This window comes from Zingiber officinale, chromosome 6B (genome assembly GCF_018446385.1).
Source record: "Zingiber officinale cultivar Zhangliang chromosome 6B, Zo_v1.1, whole genome shotgun sequence".
NCBI lineage: Eukaryota > Viridiplantae > Streptophyta > Magnoliopsida > Zingiberales > Zingiberaceae > Zingiber > Zingiber officinale.
The window spans coordinates 104,279,591-104,304,661 of NC_055996.1; the positions used below are offsets into that span (position 1 = coordinate 104,279,591).

Consider the following 25,071-nt stretch of genomic DNA (forward strand, 5'->3'; position numbering starts at 1 on the left):
GCAGAACAACCAACATTTTGCCACGTTGAACTTTTTGTTACTGTAAAACGGATACATTAATTCGAGATTAATGCAGAATAAAACCGGCCGAATAATAACGAGTGAAACGGTAGTCGTTTCACTGTTCGGCTAATAATGACCATTAAGGTCATTAACACTGCCGTTGATCTGAGCTCCTATATAAGGAGGCTGTGATCACAGTCAGAAAAGAAGAGAGAGCAACAAAAACAAAGGTCCTCCTCCTCGTTCCCCTCTGTCGTGCAACTCCTGCTCGGCAGAGCGCCCGTGATAGTGATCGGGTGCCAGTCAGTTCGCCGTGACCACCAGTGCTTGGTGGAGTCCACGGTCAGATCGTTGTATCCTGGGAAACAGACCTCCCGAATAGGCCTCGAAGTACAACCGGAGGTGGGGGCGAATCTGTTTCAAGGAAACTGCGAACTCGCAGGCCTCGATCAATCCACCTGACCCGCTGTTCGACTGAGCTACTGAGCTGCCGACCTGACCTGCTGTTCGGTTGAGCTGCCATCCTGACCCGCCGAGCTGGTCTGCCGACCCGCCGAGCTGCGCTGCCGACCCGCCGAGCTGGTCTGCCGACCCGAGCTGCCGACCCGCCGAGCTGGTCTGCCGACTCGAGCTGCTGACCTAACTTGCTGCTCGGACGATTTGCTCGAAACCAGTCCCTGCTGGCAGCCTGAGATTATCAGCTCTGGTCATCTCAATTGTAAGTTGAATTTGAATTCGGTGTAATTTTAAATTCAACTAAATACCCTATATATCTCCGGCTATAGATTATTTGGTGTCCAACAATTATATACTTTAGTAGTATCATTATGAGTAAGCAAGCAAGGGTGGGAATTATAATCTACTCAAAAATTTTCAAACAAAAAATAAAATAATATATAATAATTAAAATCTACTTATAACTATCCACTGTTTATTATAATATTAAAAAGTTTATCATTAATAAGATTTTCAATATGTTTGCTATGGAACTTGTAACATTCGAAAAGTTTCGATAATTTTTTATTAGACAATATAATCTTTTATATCTCTATCATCCAATACAAAATTAATGAACTTTCAATAAAATGAATATCTCCAAAATTGATCATTTAATGTTACGATCAAATTAACATTTCTTAACTAAAAGATATGGTCCAAATTTACAGTTCCTCAAAATATAATATTCATTAATTATTGAATTTAGTCAATACTTGAAGCATACTAGCTCTATAGATAATTAGTCAGGACTTGAAGCATACTCTTTCTCAATATAAATAATTATAGAATATGTCAAAAAATTCTCTCCCATTCTATTATAAATTTTTTTTTTTAATATTCTTCATAATCAAAATTACATGTTTTGTAGTTGTTGTGGAAATAGGCAAAGCTATAACTAAACAGATGAACTTATTGATCATAGAATAATAATGTAACTTTTTTTTTTTCAAAACTCTTAGATAGAATTATGAGATAGTGGGCATTTTCTAAAATTCTCATGATAACTACATTGAGTTCATAATATTGTGGTTGATGTCTTGAATGATGCATTTCTTATTTAGTAACGTCCTCAGAATAATACTCACTTTTCTAAGTGAGAGTACAAATCCTGTCAATATCAAACTATTTAAAATTATCTTTTGGATCTGATCTTGTCTAAAAATTGAGTTAGATGGAGATGCCCGTGGCGGGAGCTAGAACGTTGACATGGAGAAGACCTGAGCCTGAGACCAACGGAGAAAGGAGGGGGGTGATCGCCGATGATACACACGACCCTGCAAACACCACTGACCAAGCACCCAGAGCGTTAGAACGAGAACTAGGGAAGATGTCGTCCTTGGCGCAGACTCTCCGATGCTCAAGTCAGAAAGAGGCCGAGCAGAAAAAAGTATGAAAGAGATTGTAGTAGATGAGTGTGTATGAGTGAGTGTGCGCGCATGAGAGCGCCCATGGTCAATGAAGAGGATACCCCTTTTTATACTATCTTTGTAACTTTTGTAATCATCATGCATTAGAGAATGCTAGGTGTCAGAATATGTCTGGTAATAATGAATGTACGACAAACTTCCATTGGGTGAAGGAAGGTTGTTGTGACCAAAGGATATTCACATATCTCTACAATGACATGATATTGTCCACTTTAGGCCTAAGCTCTTATGATTTTGCCCTTGGGCTCTACCCAAAAGATCTTATGCCAATCGAGATATCTTACATCCTTTTTAAACTCATGATCTTTTTCATATATTTTCAATGTGGGACTTTAATTCTATTCTAACAATCCTTCCCTCAAACGAAGGACCATAATTACTCTCATAGTTCGGGCCTTCATACGAGCATTCGGTCACTTTTGACCTGCTTTGAGCCTCCCCGCAAACATCTATATCTAGTTATCCTAACCTGCTCCGGACCTCTATGCGAGCATCCAGTCATCCTGACATGCTTTGGGCCTCCCGTAACTTCGTTCAAGGTGTCCCACATGGTATCTGGTATGGACCATGACTCTGATACTATTTATTGTGACCAAAGGATATTCACTTATTTCCACAATAACATGATATTGTCCACTTTGAACCTAAGCATTCATGACTTTGCTCTTGGGCTTTACACAAAAAGGTTGATGCTAATGGAGATATTTTATATCATTTTTAAACCCATGATCTTTTTCATATCTTTTCAATGTGGGACTTTGATTGTATTCTAACAATTCTCCCCTTAAACGAAGGATCACAATTACTCTCATGGTTCAAGCCTCTTCGCGAGCATCCGATCACTCTTGACCTGCTCCGGGTCTCCCTGTGAGCATCCGGTCATTCAGACCTACTCTGTGCCTACCCACAAGCATTCGGATAGAATCATTCTTGACATGCTCCGAGTTTCCCCGTGAGTATCCAGTCATCTGACCTGTTCCGGGCCTTTTCCACAAGCATCCGATCACCTTAACCTGCTCCGAACCTCCCCCGTTTGCATCTGTATCTGATCATCCTGACATGCTCCGGGCCTCCTGCAATTTCGTTCAAGGACACCCCACATGGCATTTGGTCTGGACCATGACTCATGACTCTGATACCATTTGTTATGACTAAATGATATTCACATATCTCCACAATGACATGATACTGTCTACTTTGAGCTAAGCCCTCATGTCTTTACTTTTGAGTTTTACCTAAAAGGTCTCATGTCAATGGAGATATCTTACATCCTTTTAAACTCATGATCTTTTTCATATTTTTCTAATGTGGGACTTTGATTGTATCCCAACAAAGGGTTTGCTTTATGCATATGACAGAGCCTCTGTATATTCCCTGATAAACATTCGTTACTTTGACAAGTGGTTACAATTATATGATAATGTTGTCTCCTATCAATAGTCCGCCCGGTATCTATGCTAGACGGGGTAGATTGGAAACTACATAATGAAATAGGGTTTGACCGACCTGGATATGCCTAAAAGTAGATGGAAAGCTATGCTCGAGAGTAGTGAGGGGACTGAGCCCTTGGGGTCCGGCCGGCCTGGAGCTGGCTGAGAGTAGACGGAAAGCTATACTAGAGAGCTATGAGGAGACTGAGCCCTTGGGGTCCGACCAGCTTGGAGTCAACCGGGAATAGACTGAAAGTTGTGACTGAGAGTAGTGAGGGGATTGAGCCCTTGGAGTCTGTTTGGTCTGGAGCCGGCCGAGAGTAGACGAAAAGCTGTGCCCGAGAGCAGTGAGGGGATTGAGCTCTTGGGGTCCAAACAGCCTAGAGTCGACCAAGAGTAGACAAAAAGCTATGTTCGATAGCAGTGAGGGGATTGAGCCCTTGGGGTCTGACCTGTCTTGAGCCAGCTGGGCATGATCAATTTAGACACGTACACCTCGACTTTGACCGTCAGCATGTCCTTGACTTTTGACTACCACATCACCTTGATCCTTGACCTTATGCTATCTTTGGGGCCACCCGTTATATGCTCTATCAGGATCAAAGTAGAGTTGAGCATAAAAAGTTTTCCTATTTCATCACTAAATCTAGAGTTTTAACTCTTCTAACTAAAAATCTATTGCAACATTAAATATTTCATAATGAAAGTGATGTTCAACTATGATGATATCCTTTTGTTGACATGAATAATTAGAATGATTATAACGAGCATTCATCCCCGGTATATCAATATCTAATCTTGTGCGAAAATGATTTGACACACAAAAGAAGAATATCAAAACTATCATTTCTTAATGTCAAGGAAAAGTGTTTTAGTCATAGAAACCAAATCCATTGCATTTATAATATTAAGAGATATTTGTTCCAAGGCTTGACAAAATAAATTTGTGATCCCCATAATTTTACTAATCAAATGCAAAATAAAAATACAATCAAAAGACTTCATCACTATTAAAAAACCACTAGCTTGCCCACGCATCGAAATGGAGGACCATTAGTGATAATGCTTTCAAGCACATTAATAATTCCACCATACATATCTATTAAGTTGCAAATAGAATTAAATTGGGAGCTCCAATGAGTAGTTCCTGCTCAATGCAAGTACTAATCTAATTAATAACTTGTCTAGTCTCACGTTCACTAGCAACAACAGAATGTGCAATTTCATTAACTTGAGCAGATTATAACTCGGTATTGTGTTTGGAAAAAGATGTCACAAGATTGACATAGTGGTCATATTCGAAAAGAAAAGTCATACAGAGATCTCCTTTTTAGTAGCTGCAACTAACACTAGCTGAATTTGGTGGGCAAAACAATACACATAATACGCATAGGGATAATCTTTAAGAAATAGAGTTTGTAATCCATTAAAAGCACCATACATGTTGCTAGTACTCTCATACCCTTGATCTTGCATATTATGAATTTTTAGATTTTATCTAGTGAGGACATCATATATTTCTTAAGTGTTGCAATTGTGAACCTGTGGTGTCATAAACATAATCTCTCGTAAAAAACCATGGACATTAACAAATCTCAAAATTATAGTCATTTGTTCTTTGTTAGATACATCTTTCTCTTCATTCACCAAAATATAAAACTTTAGAATCTCCAATTGTATCATATATTTTATTTTTAGATATGAAAAAAAGACATAGTAAGACATACTTGGTATTTTCTAGAGCTTTCTCTAAGATAACATCATCAATACTAGCATTCCATTTTCTTAAAAGTTTTATATCTCAATGAAATTATTATGATTTTGAGAATATAAAAATTCATCATAATCTTTCAATCCAATGCTTGCAAACTAAGGGAGATCATGTGTGATGTATTAGCAATTTTATGCTTAAGTTGAAATAGTAGATAGGAGCATTGTAAAAAAGAATAGATGATAATATAGAACTTGTTCATTTTCAAATCAATATTTTTTAAGCAACAAGGAGATCATGCGCAGGATGAAGTAATTGTTGCTTTAACATGAGTTATTTTGTGAGCATGATCTAAGATTGTTAAGGATGTTAAGGATAATTCCACACAATCAGTTCAATATGTGGATAATCCCACATAATCAGTTTAAAATCAGGGATGATTTGATTTGATATTATCTAGATAAAATCAGATATTTTGATTTGGCGTGATTTGAAGATACTATTTATATTCATTTTCTTTCTCTATAAACATTGCCAATGTACAAAAATGAAATATCAAGAAATACAAAACACCAATTCTATTTCATCCTCTACTGATCTTTTAACTTGGTATAAAAGCCTTAAGCTGAACAAACAACTGCTGCCACTCTGCCCAACTCTCACAACTTATTCCGATCAAGTTAAACCAGAGGAATTTCATTTTCTGGCAATCACATATCACTCATATACCTAAAGGGAATGATCTCTTTTATTTCATTTTCAGTGAAGATCTTGCTCACCTAAGACAATCACCTAAATTGATGACTGTAGTAATGTGACCATTGAACCAAACCCCACTTTTGCCGCTTGGGAAAAATTGGATCAACTCCTTCTCTTGTGGTTGATGTCAATCCTTACTGAGCCAATTTTGGCACAGGTTGTTGGAGATGCTTTACAACTTCTGTAGCCTATGGACTACACTCGAAAGAAGGTTCGCCTCAGAATCTAAAGCAAGACTTATGCAACTATAGTTGCAGTTACAAACAATGAAAAGGGAGACTCAACGATGACAGATTACCTTCAAGAAATCAAAACCATTACTGATGGACTTGTCATTGCCAGACACAAAGTTTTCTATTCAGACATCCTCCATTACATTCTCAGTGGCTTAGGGTCTGAATACGAAGCCCTTATTGTTTCCATTACAATGAGACCCGAAGTCATTACCACTGATGATCTCTCTGACATGATCCTTACGCACAAGCAATGACTTGAGCAACTCCACTAGGGCATCTTCCCACTAACAACCAATCTTTCCATCCAATGCCACCCGTCGACTCTTCTTGCCATCGGTCAAACCCACCGACACAACACACCAACCTCGCGTTTCTCCTCCACTGGACTTCTCCTGTACCAACCATCTCCTTTGGGAGGAAGCTCTCTCACTAAAACTAGCCCTAATGGGCCTCACATGAGTTATAATCCAGCAATCCAGAATATGAGTCATGTTGGAATGAATTCTTCAGACCCAAATCATTTTCAAAACAGTGTAGCCCACAATCAATGTGGTTATCGAGGAGGTCGTAATGGAGGTAATCGTCATCCTAAATGCCAACTATGCGATATATTTGACCATGTAGCTTCAAACTACATATCTAACCATTAGTGTCAAATTTGTTATGATATTAGACATTCTACGATCAATTGTCATAGGCGTTTTGACCAAAACTAGAATCTATCAATATCACCAATGACACTAATAGTTGAATGAAAATGATCTCTAATCTTATCTGACATCCAAATTCAAGTGCTACATATCATCTTACAGCTATCTTGTGAACCTTTAGATCCACTCACCTTATCAAGGTATGAAAAATATTATTATTGGAAATGGAAAGACTATTCCGATATCTAACATGGGGAATTCTACAATTTTCAGCAATGACAGAGTATTGCAATTATGTAATATTCTGCATGTTCTTGCTAATACCAAAAATTTACTTAGTGTTACTCATTTTACAATCAATAATAATGTTTATTTTGAATTTCACTTGACATTCAGCGTTGTTAAGGATTATATTACGAAGATGGAACTACTCTGAGGTACAATTAAAGAAGGCATATATTGTTGGACCCCGTGATTATTTTGATGTGTTCAACCAAGTTAGGTTAGGTCATGTTTAGTTTTGATCCCTGTGTCTAAGGGTGCAAGAGTTTAGGAGCACAGGAAGTCGAGCGGAAGACGCAACTAGCGAGAAGGATGATACGGGAAGAGAGCCGACGGGCTCGGTGCATTCGAGGGACGAAAGGGCTGCGAAAGAGTACACCGGTGACGAGAAGAACGTACGCGATGTTCGAGGAATGAGAAGCCGGAGTAGAAGCCTGCTCGAGGAGAATTCCAGAAATTGGGTTCGGGTGAGCCCTATTTTCAGTTGGCCGCAATCACCCAGGCGATCGGAGCAGTAGGAGAGCGAAATGAGTGAGCACACCTACTGGAGGTGCCCTCAATAAAGGTTGAAGGCGCCTCCGAGGCGCCACATGCGCCTCTGCCATCTTCAGGCGGAGGGCACCCTCCATGCTTATGGAGGGCGCCCTCCATAACCATGGGAGACACCCTCCATGCCTATGGAAGGCGCACTCGACTTAAGAGGATGCACATCCATAATAACAGAGGTTCTATTCTTTTATGTAGTACTCAGTACAAATCAAACAACTTCAAATGGTCCTGCTCAATACACACATAGTGTACTAGTGTAATTTTATAGTTAAGACAGACTAATATCAAATTACACTACAACCGTTTTAATGGTTTATCCCAATCCATCTTGGTTGTGAGCCACTATTTATAATTTATAAGGAACCGATAACATGATCTTTTGTGTGGCACCACACACCATGTTATCTACAATATAAATTAAATAGGCAACTGCATTGACATATATATAAATATAAAATACAAATATTTGACCAAAATGATTCTCATTTCAAAATATTTCAAGACAGATGTTCATACAAAAGCTAGGTTTATAGTATACATCCCAACATACCTACGTTGTAACCAAGTTAAATGTGTTTACCTCTTTTATTTTTAAATAGTTATTCATTTCAGTTTATTACAATTGTGATATTGCTACTGATATGAGTTGGAAAAATAGAGAAAGGTTTTTTTCAGACGCTGCGCCCTCTTGTCGGCTCTGCTGTGCGCCAACAAGTGGTATCAGAGCCCAACCGCTTCAGAAGGACTAACCGCCGACTGAAGCATCAAGATCAAGATGATGGCCAGTACAAGCATTCACCCACTAAAGTTTGAGGGAGACTTCGCACAATGGAAATGTCGGATAGAGGGATTCTTCAAAATAGATTTCAAAATTCTATTAATAATGAAATATGGTTTTACAGTTCCAAAAGACAAAGAAGAATATCAATGGACGAAAAAGGAACAAGCCGACTCTGTGACGAACGATAAAGCAGAATTCCATCTGCTCAACGTTCTTCTGCCCCAGGAAGTCAATCGAATTGGCAATTGCGACTCCGCCAAAGATCTCTGGGAGAAGTTTCTAGAACTTCATGAAGGCACCTCAGAAGCAAAGTTAGCAAGGTGAGACATTCTCCGAACCTAACTAACGAACTTGAGGATGAACAATGGAGAAAATGTAGTGCAACTCTAAGCACGAATCAAGGAACTAATTACTCAGTTAAACAATCTCGGAGAATCAGTAACAAACAGAGATTCAATCTGGTATGCGCTCAATGCCTTCCCGAGAACTTCAGAATGAGCATCCTTAGTTGATGATACTACATCTCTAAGGATCTTGAGGTAAGTACGCTAGAGAATTTGTTTTCCATTTTTGAACTTCACGAATCTAGAATTATAATTCCTAAAGAAATAGAAAAGACAAATCTCAATGTTGTCCTAAAAGCAAAGACGGAAGATCAAGGCTCCGAAGCATCCATCGATGAAGTCGAAGCGGCTCTTATACGTAAGAAAGTTCAATAAATTTATTAAATCTAATAAATTTAAATCGCAGATGAGAAAGCATCTTCAAAATAGAAGGACCGTCTGATGCTGCAATTGTAACAAAGAGGGGTACATCAAAGATGATTGCCTGAAACTGAAGAACAAAGATAAGGAAAAGACTAAGAAGCCAGCTCGGCCCAAACATAATCTCAAAGTCACGTGGGACGAGTCATCATCCTCTGAATCTGAACTCGAAACATACGTCGGACTAGCCCTAACGACAATCCATCAAAAAGAAGATGAGACCAGCTCAGAGATGAGCATAGATGAAGGAGGAGGATCATCGGAAGAAAGCAACGATGAAGGGGGAGCATCAGAAATTGAGGTAAGTGAGGTATGTGCTCTATCTCCTAAGTAGTCCTTTAATTTTATTAAAATTCTTACTAAAGATCTAGTGAAATTAGAAAAGGAAAATGTTGAGTTAAAATTGAATTTAGCAAAGACATGTCCTCTAAAATTGTATGATAATCTAAAATTAGAAAATGAAAAATTAAAAATAGAAATTAAAAAATTAGAAAATGACCATGCATGCTTGAAACCAAATAACTTTCATAAATCAAAACTTAGAATTTATGGTAGACTAAATTAGTATATTAAACATCACCAGAGACAAATAAGGAGAGTTCCAAAAAATCATCTACCCCCAAATTTTTAATTAATCCAGTAGGAAGGAACCTATATTTGATTCCAAAATCATACTTAGATTAAAATATTTTGTTTCTAAGGCTTTCAGAAAAGTTAAATGTTTAAATTTTTTTAAAAGGTTTTGTCTAGAAGTGGTTGATGATCCAATAACCAAGAAAGTCTATTGCCTCGCCACAGCTTGGAAGCCGATTATTAAATTAAATATTTAATTGATAAATTAATAAGCTTGTGAAATTAATTAAGATAATGCTTTCAATGTTTGCCAATTCTTGGAAAACTCTATAACTTAGAAATTGTTTTAAATTTCTTTTACTTGTTTTATTAAATTAAGTTTTTTTCTAAAACTTAAATTTCCATATTTTTATCCTATTTTTTGATGTGATCGAAGGGGGAGGAATAGGTACAAGTTTAGGAGGAGTAAGGGGAATTAGGATTTTAATTCTGAATTTTTGCGAATTTTTGCTAACTCTATTTTATAAGTCTATGTTTTGATAAATTAGTTTATTTCATACTTAGTGTTGCAATTTCTTTTATTGCAAACTTTATACTTAAAATATTTTTTTGTAATTTCTTTTATTACTACTTGTTTGTTATTACCCTAACTTGAACTTGGATTGATGCACATTAAAAAGGGGGAGATTGTTGGACTCTATGATTGTTTTGATGTGTTCAACAAAGTTAGGTCAGGTCTTGTTTGGTTTTGATCACTGTGTCTAAGTGTGTAGGAGCTTAGGAGCACAGGAAGTCGAGCGGGAGATGCAGCTAGCAAAAGGGATGACACGGGAAGGGAGCCGACGGGTTTGATGCATCCGAGGGACGAAAGGGCTACGAAAGAGTACACCGGTGGACGAGAAGAACATATGTAATGTTCGAGGGATGAGAAACCGGAGCGGAAGCCTGTTTGAGGAGAATGCTGAAAATTAGATTCGGGTGAGCCCTATTTCGGTTGGTCGCAATCACCCAGGTGATCGGATCAGCAGAAGAGCGAAAGGAGCTGAGCACACTTGCTAGAGGTGCCCTTGACAGAGGTTGAAGGCGCCTCCGAGGCGCCACATGCGCCTCCACCATCTTCAAGCGGAGGGCGCTCTCCATAAGCATGGGAGGCGCCCTCCATGCCTATGGAGGGTACCCTCAACCTGGCCAAAGTGGTCGTTAGCAGCGGATAAACCTTTATCCGCTGCTGCCTTGCTGGAGGCGCCTTCCAAGCTCTTTGGAGGTGCCCTCAAGCTTCGGATGAGATTTTCTAGGGGCTATAAAAAGACCCCTGCACCTAGGAAATATAGAACAACTACTGTAATCATTTCCTAGAGATTTCTGAGCTTTTCAAAGAGTGTAAGAGGCTTCTTCGCCTACACGAAGAAGATATTTCTAGTAGAACTTTGTAATCGCCTTGGATTATCAACCGCTTAAGTTGTAACCAAGTCAAATCTGTTTGCCTCTTTTATTTTTAAATAGTTGTTTATTCCAATTTATTAAATTGTGATATTACTACTGATATGAGTTGAAAAAATAGGGAAAGATTTTTTTTTCAGACGCTGCGCCCGCTTGCCGGTCCGCTGTGCGCCAACATATAGTACATAAAATAGATCGTAAGTCCTATTATCAACCAAACTTCTGTTGTTGGGGAACATGTGCAAACTAATACCTAGCATCACAGACTTGAGCATCCATCTTCAGTAACAACATCTTCTATTATTTCTCATTTTTAGCTACTTGTTCTAGAAAATAAAACTATCAATTTTTTGTGAAGCTTGTCAATTTGGAAAGACACATAAATTGCCCTTCCCGTTATCTCAATCTATAACTGATGTTCCTCTCAATTTAATATATTTTGATGTATGGGACATCTCCTATGTTTTCTTCTCATGATTTTTGATACTTTGTACCGTTTGTTGATGATTATAACTGATACACTTGGATTTATCCTCTCAAACATAAATTTGATGTGCTTAACATGCTTATTCATTTTAAAGCCTCAGTTGAACTATAATTCAATAGGAAAATTAAAGCCCTACAAAAGACTGGGGAGGCGAATATTGCACGGCTCATACAATTACTAAATCTTATTGCATTCAAAACCATCTCTCTTGCCCTCATTCTAGTGAACATAATGGTATTATTGAACGGAAGATTCATTGTATCACTGAAATTGTACTAGCTCTACTAGTGCATGCCTCTATGCCTCTGACCTAATGGGATGATGCTTTTTTTATAGTTGTGTATCTTGTTAATTAAATGCTTTGGTACATACTGGCTCAACATTTTCTGTTTGAGGTACTCTTTCCCCATCTCTTGCCTATCGTTACTCAAAGTTTTTGGTTATGCCTATTTTCTATTGACTAGGCCCTACAATCATTATAAACTAGAATTTCGGTCGAGTAAATGTATTTCTATTGGCTACAGGACTTCTCACAATGAATATTTTTTCCCCTTTTCAACAATTCGTTGAACTCCAATTTAGCTCACTTCACCTTCCCCAGGTTACATCATCTATGTTATTTGCACTTTCTACTCTTGACAAGTGTATATCGACTCCTATAGTTGATAGCTCAGTCACATCAGGCATATCAGATACATCCCCCCAACATATGAATAACATTGAACCCCTGACTGGTTAGTCGACTCCTTCAACTCTTGTCTTTGTTCCCGTCGACAATGGACCTCTCAGAGCCCCTGCATGCTCTTCACATCCAATAGCCACCAGAGCTAAAACTAGGTCTCCATACCGAGTGCCCACACAACATTCTCCACTAGATCTCAAGAACCCACTTGCTACACTCTTGCTAGCAAAGAACTCACCTGGCAAGCAGTCATAAATGTTGAATTCAATGCTCTTATCCACAATGACACCTGGTTTCTCATACCACACCCTATTATGAACAATGTTGTTGGCTTTAAATAAGTGTTTAAACTGAAATGCAAGGTTGATAGTTCTATTGAGAGACACAAAGCTCGATTGGTTGCTAAGGAATTTCATTAACAACCCGATATTGACTATGTTGAGACATTTAGTCTCGTGGTCAAACCACTACTATTTGGACTATTCTCACACTTACCATATCTAAGAACGATCCTATCCACTAACTTGATGTCAGTAATGCCTTTTTACATGACACTCTTCACGAGGATGTCTATATGTCTCATCAACCTAGGTTTGTCCACCTAAACTTCTTAACTCATGTCTGTAAGTTGTACAACTCAATTTATGGCCTCAAATAAGCACCTCAGAAATGACATGCCATGCTACGTACTTCATTACTCTCACTAGGGTTTATTGAATGCAAATCAAATACGTCGCTCTTCTTATTCCACTCAACCCATGTTTCTATTTATCTTAATCTATGTGGATGACATTCTCTTTACTAGAAACTCCCCAAAATACATCTTTACCATCATCGCCACACTTGGTACTAATTTTTTTCTCAAAGATCTAGGGTAAATACATAATTTTCTGGGAGTGGAAGTCATTTGTACACATCAGGGGTTATTTCTCTACCAATTCAAGTATATTGATGATATTTTGACTTGAGCCAACATGCGTCAATCCATACCTTTACACACCCTAGTTGGTTCTGGATTGTCTGTCTCACGCCATGATGGTGATCCATTTTCTAACCCATTCACTTACCAGAGCATTATCAAGGCCTTACAGTACTTGACTCTTACGCGCCTTGAGCTGGCCTTTGTAGACAATCGCACGTGCCAATTCATGCAGTCACCTACTACCTCTCATTAGGCCACCATTAAGCGTATACTCGCTATCTTCACCACACTTCACATCATGGACCTGTCATCCATCTTTCGTTATCTCTCAAATTATCAACCTACTCCGATGCTGACTGGGCCGATTGTCTTCATGATCGCCATTGCACCACTAGTTATTGTATTTTCCTTAGAGATAATCTTATCTCGTGGAACTCAAAGAAGCAATAAGTTATTGCCCGTTCAAGTACTGAAACTAAATATCGAGGTCTAGCTCATACAACTGTCAAACTTTGTTGGCTTCTGTCACTTCTAGGAGAGATGTGTGTTCCTATGGAACAACTCCTAGTCTTATGGTGCGGCAACATTGGTGAGATTTTCCTCTTTGCAAAGCATGTTTTTCATACTCGTACCAAACACATTGAGATTAATTTTTATTTTGTTCGAGAACGGGTTGCTCATAAAGCTCTTGTTATTCAATATCTCTCTTCTCAGGGTCAGGTTGCTGATATTCTCACCAAGGGTTTGTCTTCATATCGTTTTGCTCTACTTTGGGACAAGCTTACGATGTATGCCTCACTATCTGGCTTGTGGCGTGGGGAAGGGGGTGTTAAGGATAATTCCACATAATTAACTCACTATATGAATAATCCCACACAATCAACTTAAAATCAAGAATGATTTGATTTAGAATTATTTAACTATAAATCAGGGATTTTGATTTACTATGATTTATTAGATATTATTTATATTTATTTTTTTCTAATTCTATTTCATCCTCTGTTGATCTTTTAACTAAGACAAGCACCTAGCTGATTGAAATTGGAGACAGTTGGAAGCACATTACAACCTCTTTTGATCAATAAAGAAACTAATTGTTGAAGTTAAGAGCATACTCGATTTGTACATCATTAATATTATTTCATTTTTTTACCAAATTAATCAATTTTTAGTTCAATTTTTGTAAAAAGAAATTCGTTCAGTTCAATTAATTAAAAAAAAGTTCTGTTTCGATTTAATTGATTCGATCGATTTAGTTATTAACAGATTGCTCATCTTAGGTGATTCACCAATTGGAATTTAGTTTTCATTACCGATGTTGCTCACCCCAACTTACTTTATGCTTGACTATAAACTATCTTTGTCAGTCATTATCGTGAATTAAGTTTCCTATAAGTAATAAATTGAAATCATTCATCTTTTGTAAATTGATTTTAATAGTCATTTATTAAAAAAAAGGCATAATTGATTCAATTGTCAATTTCACTATGAATTCACTTTTTTTATTCATTACAAAGTTAAAAAACCATTAAAGGTTTCATTGAGTGAGAGCTGAAAATTATTTAATGGTAAGATTTTCCTGGAACAATTTACTATACTACATAAAAGAACTAAAAGTACATTATTGTCTCGTAATTTAATTAAAATATTAATCTATTAATCAAAAGCATATTAATATTTAATTTTAATATATTATAAACAATTAAAAATGATAAAGTAGCATATTTTTGTTATATATTTGAATAGAATGTAAATAAATAAAATTATAATAAAAATTTAAGTAAGTTAATATTATTAATAAATAATTATACAGTTGAAGGAATGTAGATGGGCTGCTTCAAGGCCTTCAATGAAGGCCCAATGGGCTCTCCTAAGACGAATCCACCAACACGTACCCATTTCTACATCCTTCCATCATGGGACCAGCGGTGGAACCAGTAATACGTAGAGAAGGCACAGTGCGTAAAATTAACTCTCTGAAGCGAAAGTATTAGTTCGGTTTCTGGCTCTTCTCGTCTCTCGCTCGCTCTCTTCCTCCTGAATCGTTTGAGAAAGGCGCCGAGATGAACGAGAAGGCGACCGTCTCCAAGGAGCTCAACGAGAAGCATAGAAAGGTTCGTCCTGCCTTATTTCAACCTTTGTTATCTTATTAGCACAGAAAGATTTCAATTTTTGTAGCGCTTGTTTGTCTGTCGGTTCGATGATCAGTGTTTGGGCATGTAGAAATTGCAATCTATCCATTTCGATTCTGATCCATCCTTTTTGGTATTTTTTTATTGGTGTGTGATCTTCGGCCATCTGTTGGATCGTGGTTTCATTATTGCGGATCTGAAACTTTAGTTTGCCGTTGTCGATCGTCGGTAAATTTCAATCGATCGTCCTCGACCAGACACGGGAAAAACGCAGTCTTTTTTCTATTAGAGCTAGGGGTTGGCTGGATCTACCCAGCTCAGATCTTTTACATTGACTTCGTTTTCTTCAGGAATTTGGAAGTTTAGTCTGATTACGGATATCGGTATAGGATAATCAGCATATTTTGTTATTCATAATTTTTAATTTTAGGTCATGAGCTAGCTCATTAATATATACTCTGTTGGGAGATATCCATGTATATTACCAATATGTTATCCTGGTGAAGCTTCTCAGCATTTATGAATTCTCATACTAATCTGGCGCTGCTAGTTTGTGCTTCTCTTAAATATTGTGATTAGTCCATGATCTTCTGAGTTTTGAGCAACATAGTCGATGACCTTTTGTTTCTGACTGTAAGTCCAAAGACAACACACGGCACAATCTCAGGACCATGTTAAAAGTGAATGCAAAATAGATCGTGGCACAGTTATGCTCCAACTTCTAATTCTCATATGAGTCTTCAACTAATTACTTTGTGTGACGAATTTTTTAACTGCTTCATTTTGTGTTGTTTGATATTTTCTCTTCCAAAGTAAATTATGTTTATTTGCTTTAGCTGAAATATATTTATCAGACACATCTTTGAGGACATAAGGTCAAATCTTATTCATACTGTTAATATCTAGCCCTGAACTCTGTCCTTCCTTTTCCAGTCATATTGATATATAGTAATTAGAAGGGCCGCTAACTTGACATTATGACCCCACAATTTGAGTAATAAAATAGCTTAGCTTTACGCTATTTTTCTTCTTTCCTGTATAATTCATCTTCAGTCCTATTGCCACTGAACTTTCTTTTTTTCCATTCCATCATTAAGGCCATTAGCAGATTTTTTCTTGCCATTCACTGGAATTCATTTATTTGAGCAATTTGGCCACTATGTGCTCCTTATAATTTTCTTGTCCTGGTTGCTTACTTGGTCACAAATAGTTCAGCTGATTTCTTCTCTTTCCACCTTGATTTATTCTCTTTTTTTTTAAAGAAATATTTTCATATAACTTATTTCATTTCCTGTTGTGATTATCTAAGCAAAATTATGTATCTGTTTTATTTATTTGCAGATATTGGAAGGATTGCTCAAGTTTTCAGAGAATAAAGAATGCGCTGATTGCAAGTCGAAGTAAGCTTTGAAGCTACTTATGATAGATGTTGTATAACATCCTTGTTGGTGCAGTCATTTCTGGTGTTTCTTTTCATGGCAATGATTATTTCTCTTTGCATTGGATTTTGCAAATAAAACCAGCATATTGTTTGTACAGAATCTAGAATTTTTCACATGGTTCTTTTCTGGTCTTATGCTTAAAAGTGCTTTAGTTTTGTGATTGTTAGCTTCTTACTAGTTTTCAATTCTTTCCGGGTATATATTTAACTGTTGATATGACACTTAGTGGTGTTCTCCCATTTGTTTAAAGCATAACTAGTAGTACTTTCATTTTAAAATTTTTTGTCAATGAGTATTAGTTTGCAAGATGATTTTGAAAATAAGAACAGAAGTTTGACCACAACACCTGGTTGTTCTCCTTGATAAAGGGTTGCTGGTTTGATGAGAACATTTTGTTATAATGGTTTATTTATATTTGAGGTTTGCTATTGCTTGTCGACGCCCTCATAATTAGCTCTACTGAATCGTATAAATTTCCATCAGCATTATGTTTACCATTTGATTCCTCCTTGTATCTGCAAATTGCATTATTCGTTGCTTTGTGATGACACTATGGTTGCATAACACAAATTCTTACATTAGAGATGTTCTAATTTTACGACGGGCTGTATCCACATAGTTTAAAGTAAGATAATGTGTGCAATTTTCTCCATCCAACTTCGTGCTACTTAATTTCTTTCTTCTTGCCCACACTTCAACTGCAATTTTAGACTAAATTTATTCCTGTCTAAAGTTTATTTTCTGAAATGATAGAACACTCTTGTGTCAGTGTAATGCATTTGATGGCACCAAGAATTTATTCTATTCTATCATGAATAGTGTGGATTTTCTTGTCTTAATTATTTCTCCCATAAGATAATCCAGAGGTGAAACTGGGAAGTGTTTCCAGGACTTCTGGTTAGGCCCCTGCTAAAAATGACCATTATTGCTGCATTCTGAAGCCTCGGTTTAAATTTGACTTTTTTTTAGAGTTCCGAATTTCTTTTCTTCAAAATCTAAGCCTTCTTGCTTGCTGTATATATCTTTATCCTACAGCATAACTTTTGACCTTCATTTTTGTTGATATTATATTTAAGCATTTATTTTTAACATATTGGTGGTTAATTTTCAGAGGTCCACGATGGGCAAGTGTGAATCTGGGAATTTTCTTATGCATGCAATGCTCTGGAATTCATAGAAGTTTAGGAGTGCATATATCAAAGGTCGAAGTTCATTTCTTATGCCATCAAACATACTTGAATATTCATTGTCAATGTATTCACATTTTCTTAGCAACTTCAAATTATCAATTAACTTGAACTTCAATTTCCATTCATTCTCCATTAGCAAGTTTCAATTTGAGATATTTTAATGTCATTAACTACTACACTGTGATATATATATATATATAAACATTACTGAAAATCTAGGAACAAGAGTTGGTTCAAATTTTGACTGTAGTTTATTAATTCTTACTGCACCACAGGTAAGATCTGCGGCATTGGACACATGGCTTCCAGAGCAAGTTGCTTTTATCCAAAGTGAGCAGGTCTTTTTTTTGCTTCATTACATATATCTTTAATTGAAGGGGAGCATTGGCGCAATGGTAAAGTTGTTGCCATGTGACGAAAAGGTCACGGGTTCGAATCCTGGAAACAGCCTCTTGCAAAAGGCAGGGTAAGGCTGCGTACAATGGATCCTTCCTCGGGACTCCGCATGGCGGGAGCTTCGTGCACCGGGCTGTCCTTTTTTTACATATATCTTTAATTGTATCCTGGTCACTCCTGCCAAAGTTGAGTAAAATGAACTTTTATTTATAGTATGAAAGTGATTGTGGTTTTTAAGTTTCTGATTCTTGTGGACGGACAGCGATGGGCAATCAAAAGGCAAATAGCTACTGGGAATCAGAATTGCCTCCTAATTATGACAGAGTTGGGATCGAAAACTTCATTCGTGCAAAGTATCAGAACTTATCATCTTTCTTTTACTCCTTTATTCTTGTGTTGTGTTCTATATTCCTCGTATATAGAAATCACATACCATGTTTAAGTTGACAATTAAATGGACTGAATTTCCAGATATGAAGAGAAACGATGGGTACCTCGGGATAAAAGATTTACAACGCCTTCAAAGCAGCAAGAAGCTAAGACTGGCCATGCAGATGAACATGAGAATTCCAGCAATCACAAAGCTTCAGAGAAGAAGGATAATCCAACTATAAAAAAAGATAATCTCGTGGTTCCTAAGCTACCTAGTCCAGTAATGTTCTTACTTCGTCCACTTCTGCAAAGCTGATATTGTACTGTATCTTTGTCTCCATTATTTTACTACCAAAGTTTGGTCTAAAAGATCAATGAAGTTTTAAGTGAATCTTATACAGTTCGTGACTGAGAATTCATGCAACTATAGGAGTATAACCACGGTCTATGGTTATGATTATACCAGCTAATGGAACTAAATCATCATCAAAGATATAGTTTTGATTTTTGTGGAAATTAGCCCATACAACTTCTAGCAACAAACTGTTGTCTTTGATAATCATGATCCAATAAGTGAAAAAGTGATATATATCTTTGAAAATTAAGCAAGGAATATAATTTTACATTGTAAGACTCTAGATTTTCCCATAATTGATGAGAAATGCTGATGAAGCCTTGTTAGTCGCCATTTCTTGATAGATCTTCTCCCTTTATTGAACTATTTACAAGCTATAACCACCACCACTATCATCATCATCATCAATTTGTGTCAATCTCATCTATTTAGTGTTAGTTATATTTATTTTATCCCTCCTTTGAACTCTATACAAATCTATATCACTATTAATATTCAAATATTGTATATCACCCTAATAAATGCCAGTCTCTAATATCCCAAACTCTGGGCTGATTGATTATCTTTTCCCTTTTCATAAAAAATGTTCATCATAACTGAGCTATAGTTTCTCTTTGCCATCCGTCTTTCTTGGAGATAATCCTTTCCACATTTTCTTGATGTTGAGAATGTCGTAATTCCTTGGAAAGCTTAGAGGTCCCAGATACTAAGAAAATCACTTTCTTTGCTTAGAGGTCCCAGATACTAAGAAAGTGGATTTGCATGCCTCCATTTTGCATTCAGAAGCTCATGACATGTTACACAAGATGGATCTCAAAATTAGCATAACTTTGTGAAACAAATGCACAATGCTTTCTCATGAATTCTGGATCATTTGTAATTCTATTCGTAACTTGTTCCTTGTCTCGCTTAAGTTCTATTTATTTGATAGTAGTAAGAAAAGTTTCTCATATCCAGATTACTTAACAGGTTTCCTACACATTAAATGCGGAAACAAGCACAGCTCAGGTATATCCTCCAGAGGTAGCTGTTGCTGTGGTTAATGCCATAACAACAACACCACCAAAAGTCAATTCTACATCTGATCTACTGGACATGCTTTCTCTGGATGGTCCAAATGAAATTGGAGAAGAATTGTCTCCAGTCGATGACAATTCATGGGCAAATTTTCAGTGTATGTTTTCTGATATTCTGCTAATATTGAAAAGAAATGAGAATTTTATTCTGCTCTCCATTGTCTAAAAATTTTCAATCTTTAGGGAACTCATTAGGTAAACATTCACATCATCAAGTACTGATGCTGATTCTTTTGTTTTTATAGTTTACTCTTTGTGATGTCTTCTGCAAACTTTATTTTGTGGATTAGATTTATATATTGTTAACTGATTATTGACATGTTGATCTCACTTCCTCATTCGCAATTTGCAGCTGCAGAACTAACCAATTCTTTGGACAATAAGAGCACCACTGAATCTGCTGAAGACAAGAGTAATATTAAATCTGAAGTCGAGAATTTATTTAAGGATTCGGTATCTGTGTCGCAACCTTCAACACAAATGAAAACTCAGCCAGTTGTCAAAAATGAAACATCTGGAGCTGAGGATCTATTTAATGTTTCAAAATCATTGTTTGAACCTCCATTACAAACAAATAGTCAGACTAATGTCAATACTGAAACTAAATCTATAGTTGAAGATCTATTTAAGGATCCAACATCTTCATTGCAACCTTCAGCAGAAAAGAAAACTCAGCCAGATTTAAAAAATGAAATCATGAGCCTCTTTGACACGGTAAAATCTATGTTATTTTTTGTATGAACTAAAAGTTCTCATGAATTCTTAAGCTCTCTCTCTTATTTTTTTAAACATTTTATTGCTTCAACACTAATTGTTAATGGATCATGTGCTCTCGTAGTTTTTGCAGAATGATAATTTAATTTATTGGCATTGTTTTTTCACTTGGTTGCATATAATAAGCAATTGCTTCCTCTACATAGTTATTACTTGGTAATAAAATTCAATAAGGGAGATTATTGATTTCTTTAACATCTGTAATTTGACGATTTGCAGTCAAATATGGTGTCTCCATTTGCACTTCATCAACAGCAGCTGGCATTCCTTGCCCATCAGCAGGCTCATGCCATGACTGCCAACAAACCTGACAATTCACCTTCCACTGTATCTGCTTTCGGAACTCATCAACTCAACACGAGTGATTCAAACTCAATGAAAGGAAACATTGCGTCACAAAGTTGGGGTAACTTCACCTACCAGCTTCCAGGGAATGTACCTTTTGGCAGTCAGTATCCCAATAACTTTGGTCAAGTAAGCCCAACTGTCTAATCTGGTTATATATATATATATATATATATATATATCTTAGATTAGAAAGATGACTTCCCCTTGTGAAATAGCAGATGGGAAATATCTCACACACTTTATCTGAGAACGTCGGTCATGTTCGTGCTTCAAGGTATGCATTCCTCAAGCCTGATTTTAGATATAAAATCTTAATGGAGTTGAAATCAAGTTCAAGGAAATCCAACATTTGAACCTTCACTTTTTCAGTCATGCATCCTTTCTCATTGTGCTGGGAGAATGGCACAGAAAATGTCTTGTAGAAAGATGGATGATCAATTCACTAGGGAAAAGAATAGAATAGTATATTGGCAATTCAATTGCATTAGGATTTAGGAGAAAGTGACAAAGACCATTGAACCATTCCAAAAAAACTGGTTTTCAAAAAATGGTCATTGAAACTTGATGATAACATATAGCGATGTGATCATATCAAATGCTTTGCTTTATTGTTGCAAGAATCCTGACATAATATTCTTACTGTGATTCTTTTAGAACTCACGTAAAACTTAAGAAGAGTTGAGAGGTACAGGAATTAAGATCAAAGAAAATGTTAGTTAAATCTATTAAAAACTGATGTTTATATATTGCTTAGTCGATATATTTGATTTTCTAGCACAAAAATCCCCTTGTGCATGTGGTATGCATATTTTACTTGAGTTCCATGTTCAATTTGCTGTCTTTCTCGCCTGATTGCAGACCTGCCATTTTAATTCCAAACTTTTTGCCATGCAGTCTAAGTGCTCTTGAACTATCCAGATCAACTGATGGCGTAAACCCAGTTCATGCTGCTTCATCATCATCCATGAGTTCTGGTCAATCGTCCAACGACTATGATTTCTCATCATTGACTCAAGGAATGTTCTCGAAACGCTGAGCTGAATATCGAACGTCAATTTTGGTCTCTTGCAGTCATCTCCTTTCGATACGTTCCTTGTTACCTTGACTCAGCCTCCTTTCTTTGTTCAGTTTGATGATCATTTCTGTGTAAAGATATTTGAAGGATAATAAATCGAACAAATTTAATTATAAAATAAATTTAGTAAATTATTAAATTAACACTCCAAATGAAAGCAAAATAGTTATGTGATAATTTTTATTATTTTTTTCTCCAATGACCAAATAAAATCATATTTAAAATAGTTTTATTCGGAGCTATAGCGGTTAGCTCGTATTCGAATTTAAAGTGCACCGGTGCAGTGTAAGAATTGTTTTATTAGGTAGGATGTCAAATTTAAGAAGTGGGACACTTCTTGTTTGTTTGTTTGTGTTTTTTTTTTTTTCCTTTTCTCCTGTGTTTAGATCGACATTGTCTTCTTAAAAACTTCCTCTTTGTGGCGGACGCAGCTCAGGAAGCAAGAACCCTAAGTTTTTTTGGAAATCCGTTTGCTCTTCTGTTTTCCGGTGATTTGGTGAAGTTGATGAAAAGCTGCAACCTCTGCGGGAGCTTTCTGCCTTTTGCGTGACGCAAGAAGACGCGCCAAAGTTCCGATTTTTATCAAGATTTCTTTGGAGTGAAACCCTGGATCGGGTTTCTGAACCAACAAAGGAGGGTGCTTGTTGGATCATGGATGAATCTGCTTCCGTCGCTCACCTTCATTTTGGTTCCGGGAATCGAGCTTGTTGGCTTATAAGGGTATCATCGATTGCAAGGAGGTGCTGTTTCTGATCGCGAAATTTAGGGTTTTGTCCCCTTTGCGGCGCGGCGACATGTCTTCAGCTTTGCCGCCACTCCCCACCGCCGCCCGCAGCATGCTTGAGGAAATGCTGGCCGCCCTCAAACTGAAGGACGAGAAGCTGAAGGATGAGCCGCCGGCATTGCATTGATCATTCGGACGGCGGCCGCCTTGTTGGACGTGTGCCAGGTGAGTGTCACACGTTGCCCACGTTGCCGAGGGAGTGGGCAAGTGATATCCATTCTTTTCCCTATAAAGCGTCCAGGTAAATCACATCAAAGGGATAGTTGGTTCGTTTATTCACAGAGAGGAGGGAGAGAAGCAGGCCCGGCCCGGCTCAAGGCATAAGTCATTAAAGGCTATGTCTAAGGCGTAAGTCATTAAGGGCTATATGTAGACCCTAATTTTATTAAGATCTATTGATTAATTAATTAAAGATATTAAAAAAAATAAATTAACATCATTAATTTTAATTAATTATAAATGTAAGGTTAATTTAATAATGACATCTTATCAATTAATTCATAGTTATCTTTATTTTCTCATTAATTATCTATCATAATTTTATATGAGATTTTATTCTGCCTTAAATATAATTCATTTTTAAATTGACATATTTCTTTCTTTTTTTATTATTACTCCGATTCCCATTTTATTTTATAATTAGTAATACTATTCTTATAAAACCTAATGAATTTTTTTCTCCTCAATATTTCTTAAAAATCCTAATAGTTCTCTCGTGTATTGTGCTCTTTTCTTTTTTTCATCAACGATTTTGTATGTTTATCCTTCCTCACCGATGATACTCGGAGAGAACATCTTTCTCTTCCTTTGTCGATAATATTTCTTCCTCGCTCTTTCTTTTTATTTCTCGATAATAATATGAATTAGAGATTTTTTTATCATAAAATACAAAGTAAAATGCATTAGCAAAAATAAATTTTTTAAAATTAAAATTAATAAAGTCTATTTGATATTCTAACTAAAAAGATTAAATAATTTAATAATTTTATTAATAAAAAATAAAATTATTATTAAAATACCCGTTAGAAAATTAAATTTTATATCAAAAATTAGTTTTTTTAAAAAATAATATTTAATTCTTTTTAATAACTAATTTTAAAAATATTTTTTTAAATTATTATTTTCGGTCCCAAATCTAAATGAAAAATGTTAAAGAAAATTAAAAATATATTAAAAAAATTTGTTTTTAATTTTTTGGCCTAGGGCCTCAAGGAATCTTGAGACGGCCCTGGAGAGAAGTATTGTCCTCCTCAATGACGGCAAGAGGTGATTTTCTCCATCTGATATTTTTTTCCACTAAATTTTTAAAAATCTTCTCCAGTGTAAAGTATGTTGATGTGGAAAGGGCTAAGGGCATAGGAGGGAATAGGGATAATAATTTCATCCGAATTTGATGGAGGATTTGACATTCGATCCGAATGGAGGAGGGTATGGAGGGATTATCAATATCCGATACTCGACCTGAATATCCGATTAAATAATATATATATATATATATTAAAGAATTTTTTTTTCTAAAATCAACTTACTATTTTTTTTTAATATTAGTAGGAGACTATATAAATGCTTAATCTATTTATATATATATATAGAGAGAGAATACTCATCTCGTGCGCAACGCACACAGTGCGCGACTGTGCGCGTCGCGCAGGAGATGCTTTGTTTTTTTTAAAAAAATTTTTTTAATAAATTAAAAAAATCAATTAAAAAAAATTAACATTTCCTTATATAAATTTCTAATACATTTGATCCGGTGGTAAGAGCGGGCCCCCCCCCTCTTGCAATGTCAACGCCAAGTGGAAGTCACCGGAGTAGCCACCCATCCGGGAGGAGTGTGGTCCGACCGGACGGACGACCATAGACGGCCGGTCCGACCGGATTGCCGGCCGGGCCGATGGAATCGGATGCCCGGATGGGTCTGGCCGGCTCGCAC

General features: G+C 36.6%; 1 protein-coding gene across 3 annotated transcripts; it reads left to right on the forward strand.

The window, feature by feature from the left end:
• The first annotated feature begins 15,113 nt into the window (after positions 1-15,113).
• LOC121988628 (ADP-ribosylation factor GTPase-activating protein AGD5-like) lies at positions 15,114-22,497 on the forward strand. 3 transcript variants are annotated; one of them, XM_042542157.1, is made up of 11 exons: positions 15,114-15,308; positions 16,668-16,726; positions 17,880-17,970; positions 18,234-18,288; positions 18,617-18,707; positions 18,826-19,006; positions 20,051-20,255; positions 20,510-20,871; positions 21,151-21,405; positions 21,495-21,553; positions 22,174-22,497. In XM_042542157.1, the coding sequence occupies exons 1-11, from the start codon at positions 15,258-15,260 to the stop codon at positions 22,313-22,315; spliced, it is 1,551 nt and encodes a 516-aa protein (XP_042398091.1). In that variant the 5' UTR covers positions 15,114-15,257; the 3' UTR covers positions 22,316-22,497. The 3 variants fall into 3 exon arrangements, with proteins under 3 accessions (XP_042398091.1, XP_042398092.1, XP_042398093.1); XM_042542158.1 differs by having other exon boundaries at positions 21,498-21,553; XM_042542159.1 differs by lacking the exons at positions 15,114-15,308; positions 16,668-16,726 and having other exon boundaries at positions 17,891-17,970; positions 18,234-18,296.
• The last annotated feature ends 2,574 nt before the right edge of the window (positions 22,498-25,071 follow it).

What these genes read in the sequence shown, in the direction of transcription:
- LOC121988628 (XM_042542157.1), top strand. Translation starts at nt 15,258, where the DNA reads ATGAACGAGAAGGCGACCGTCTCCAAGGAGCTCAACGAGAAGCATAGA. An exon ending in TAGGAGTGCATATATCAAAG is followed by an intron (nt 17,971 to 18,233) that starts GTCGAAGTTCAT and finishes ACTGCACCACAG; the next exon opens with GTAAGATCTGCGGCATTGGA. An exon ending in ATCCCAATAACTTTGGTCAA is followed by an intron (nt 21,406 to 21,494) that starts GTAAGCCCAACT and finishes CTTGTGAAATAG; the next exon opens with CAGATGGGAAATATCTCACA.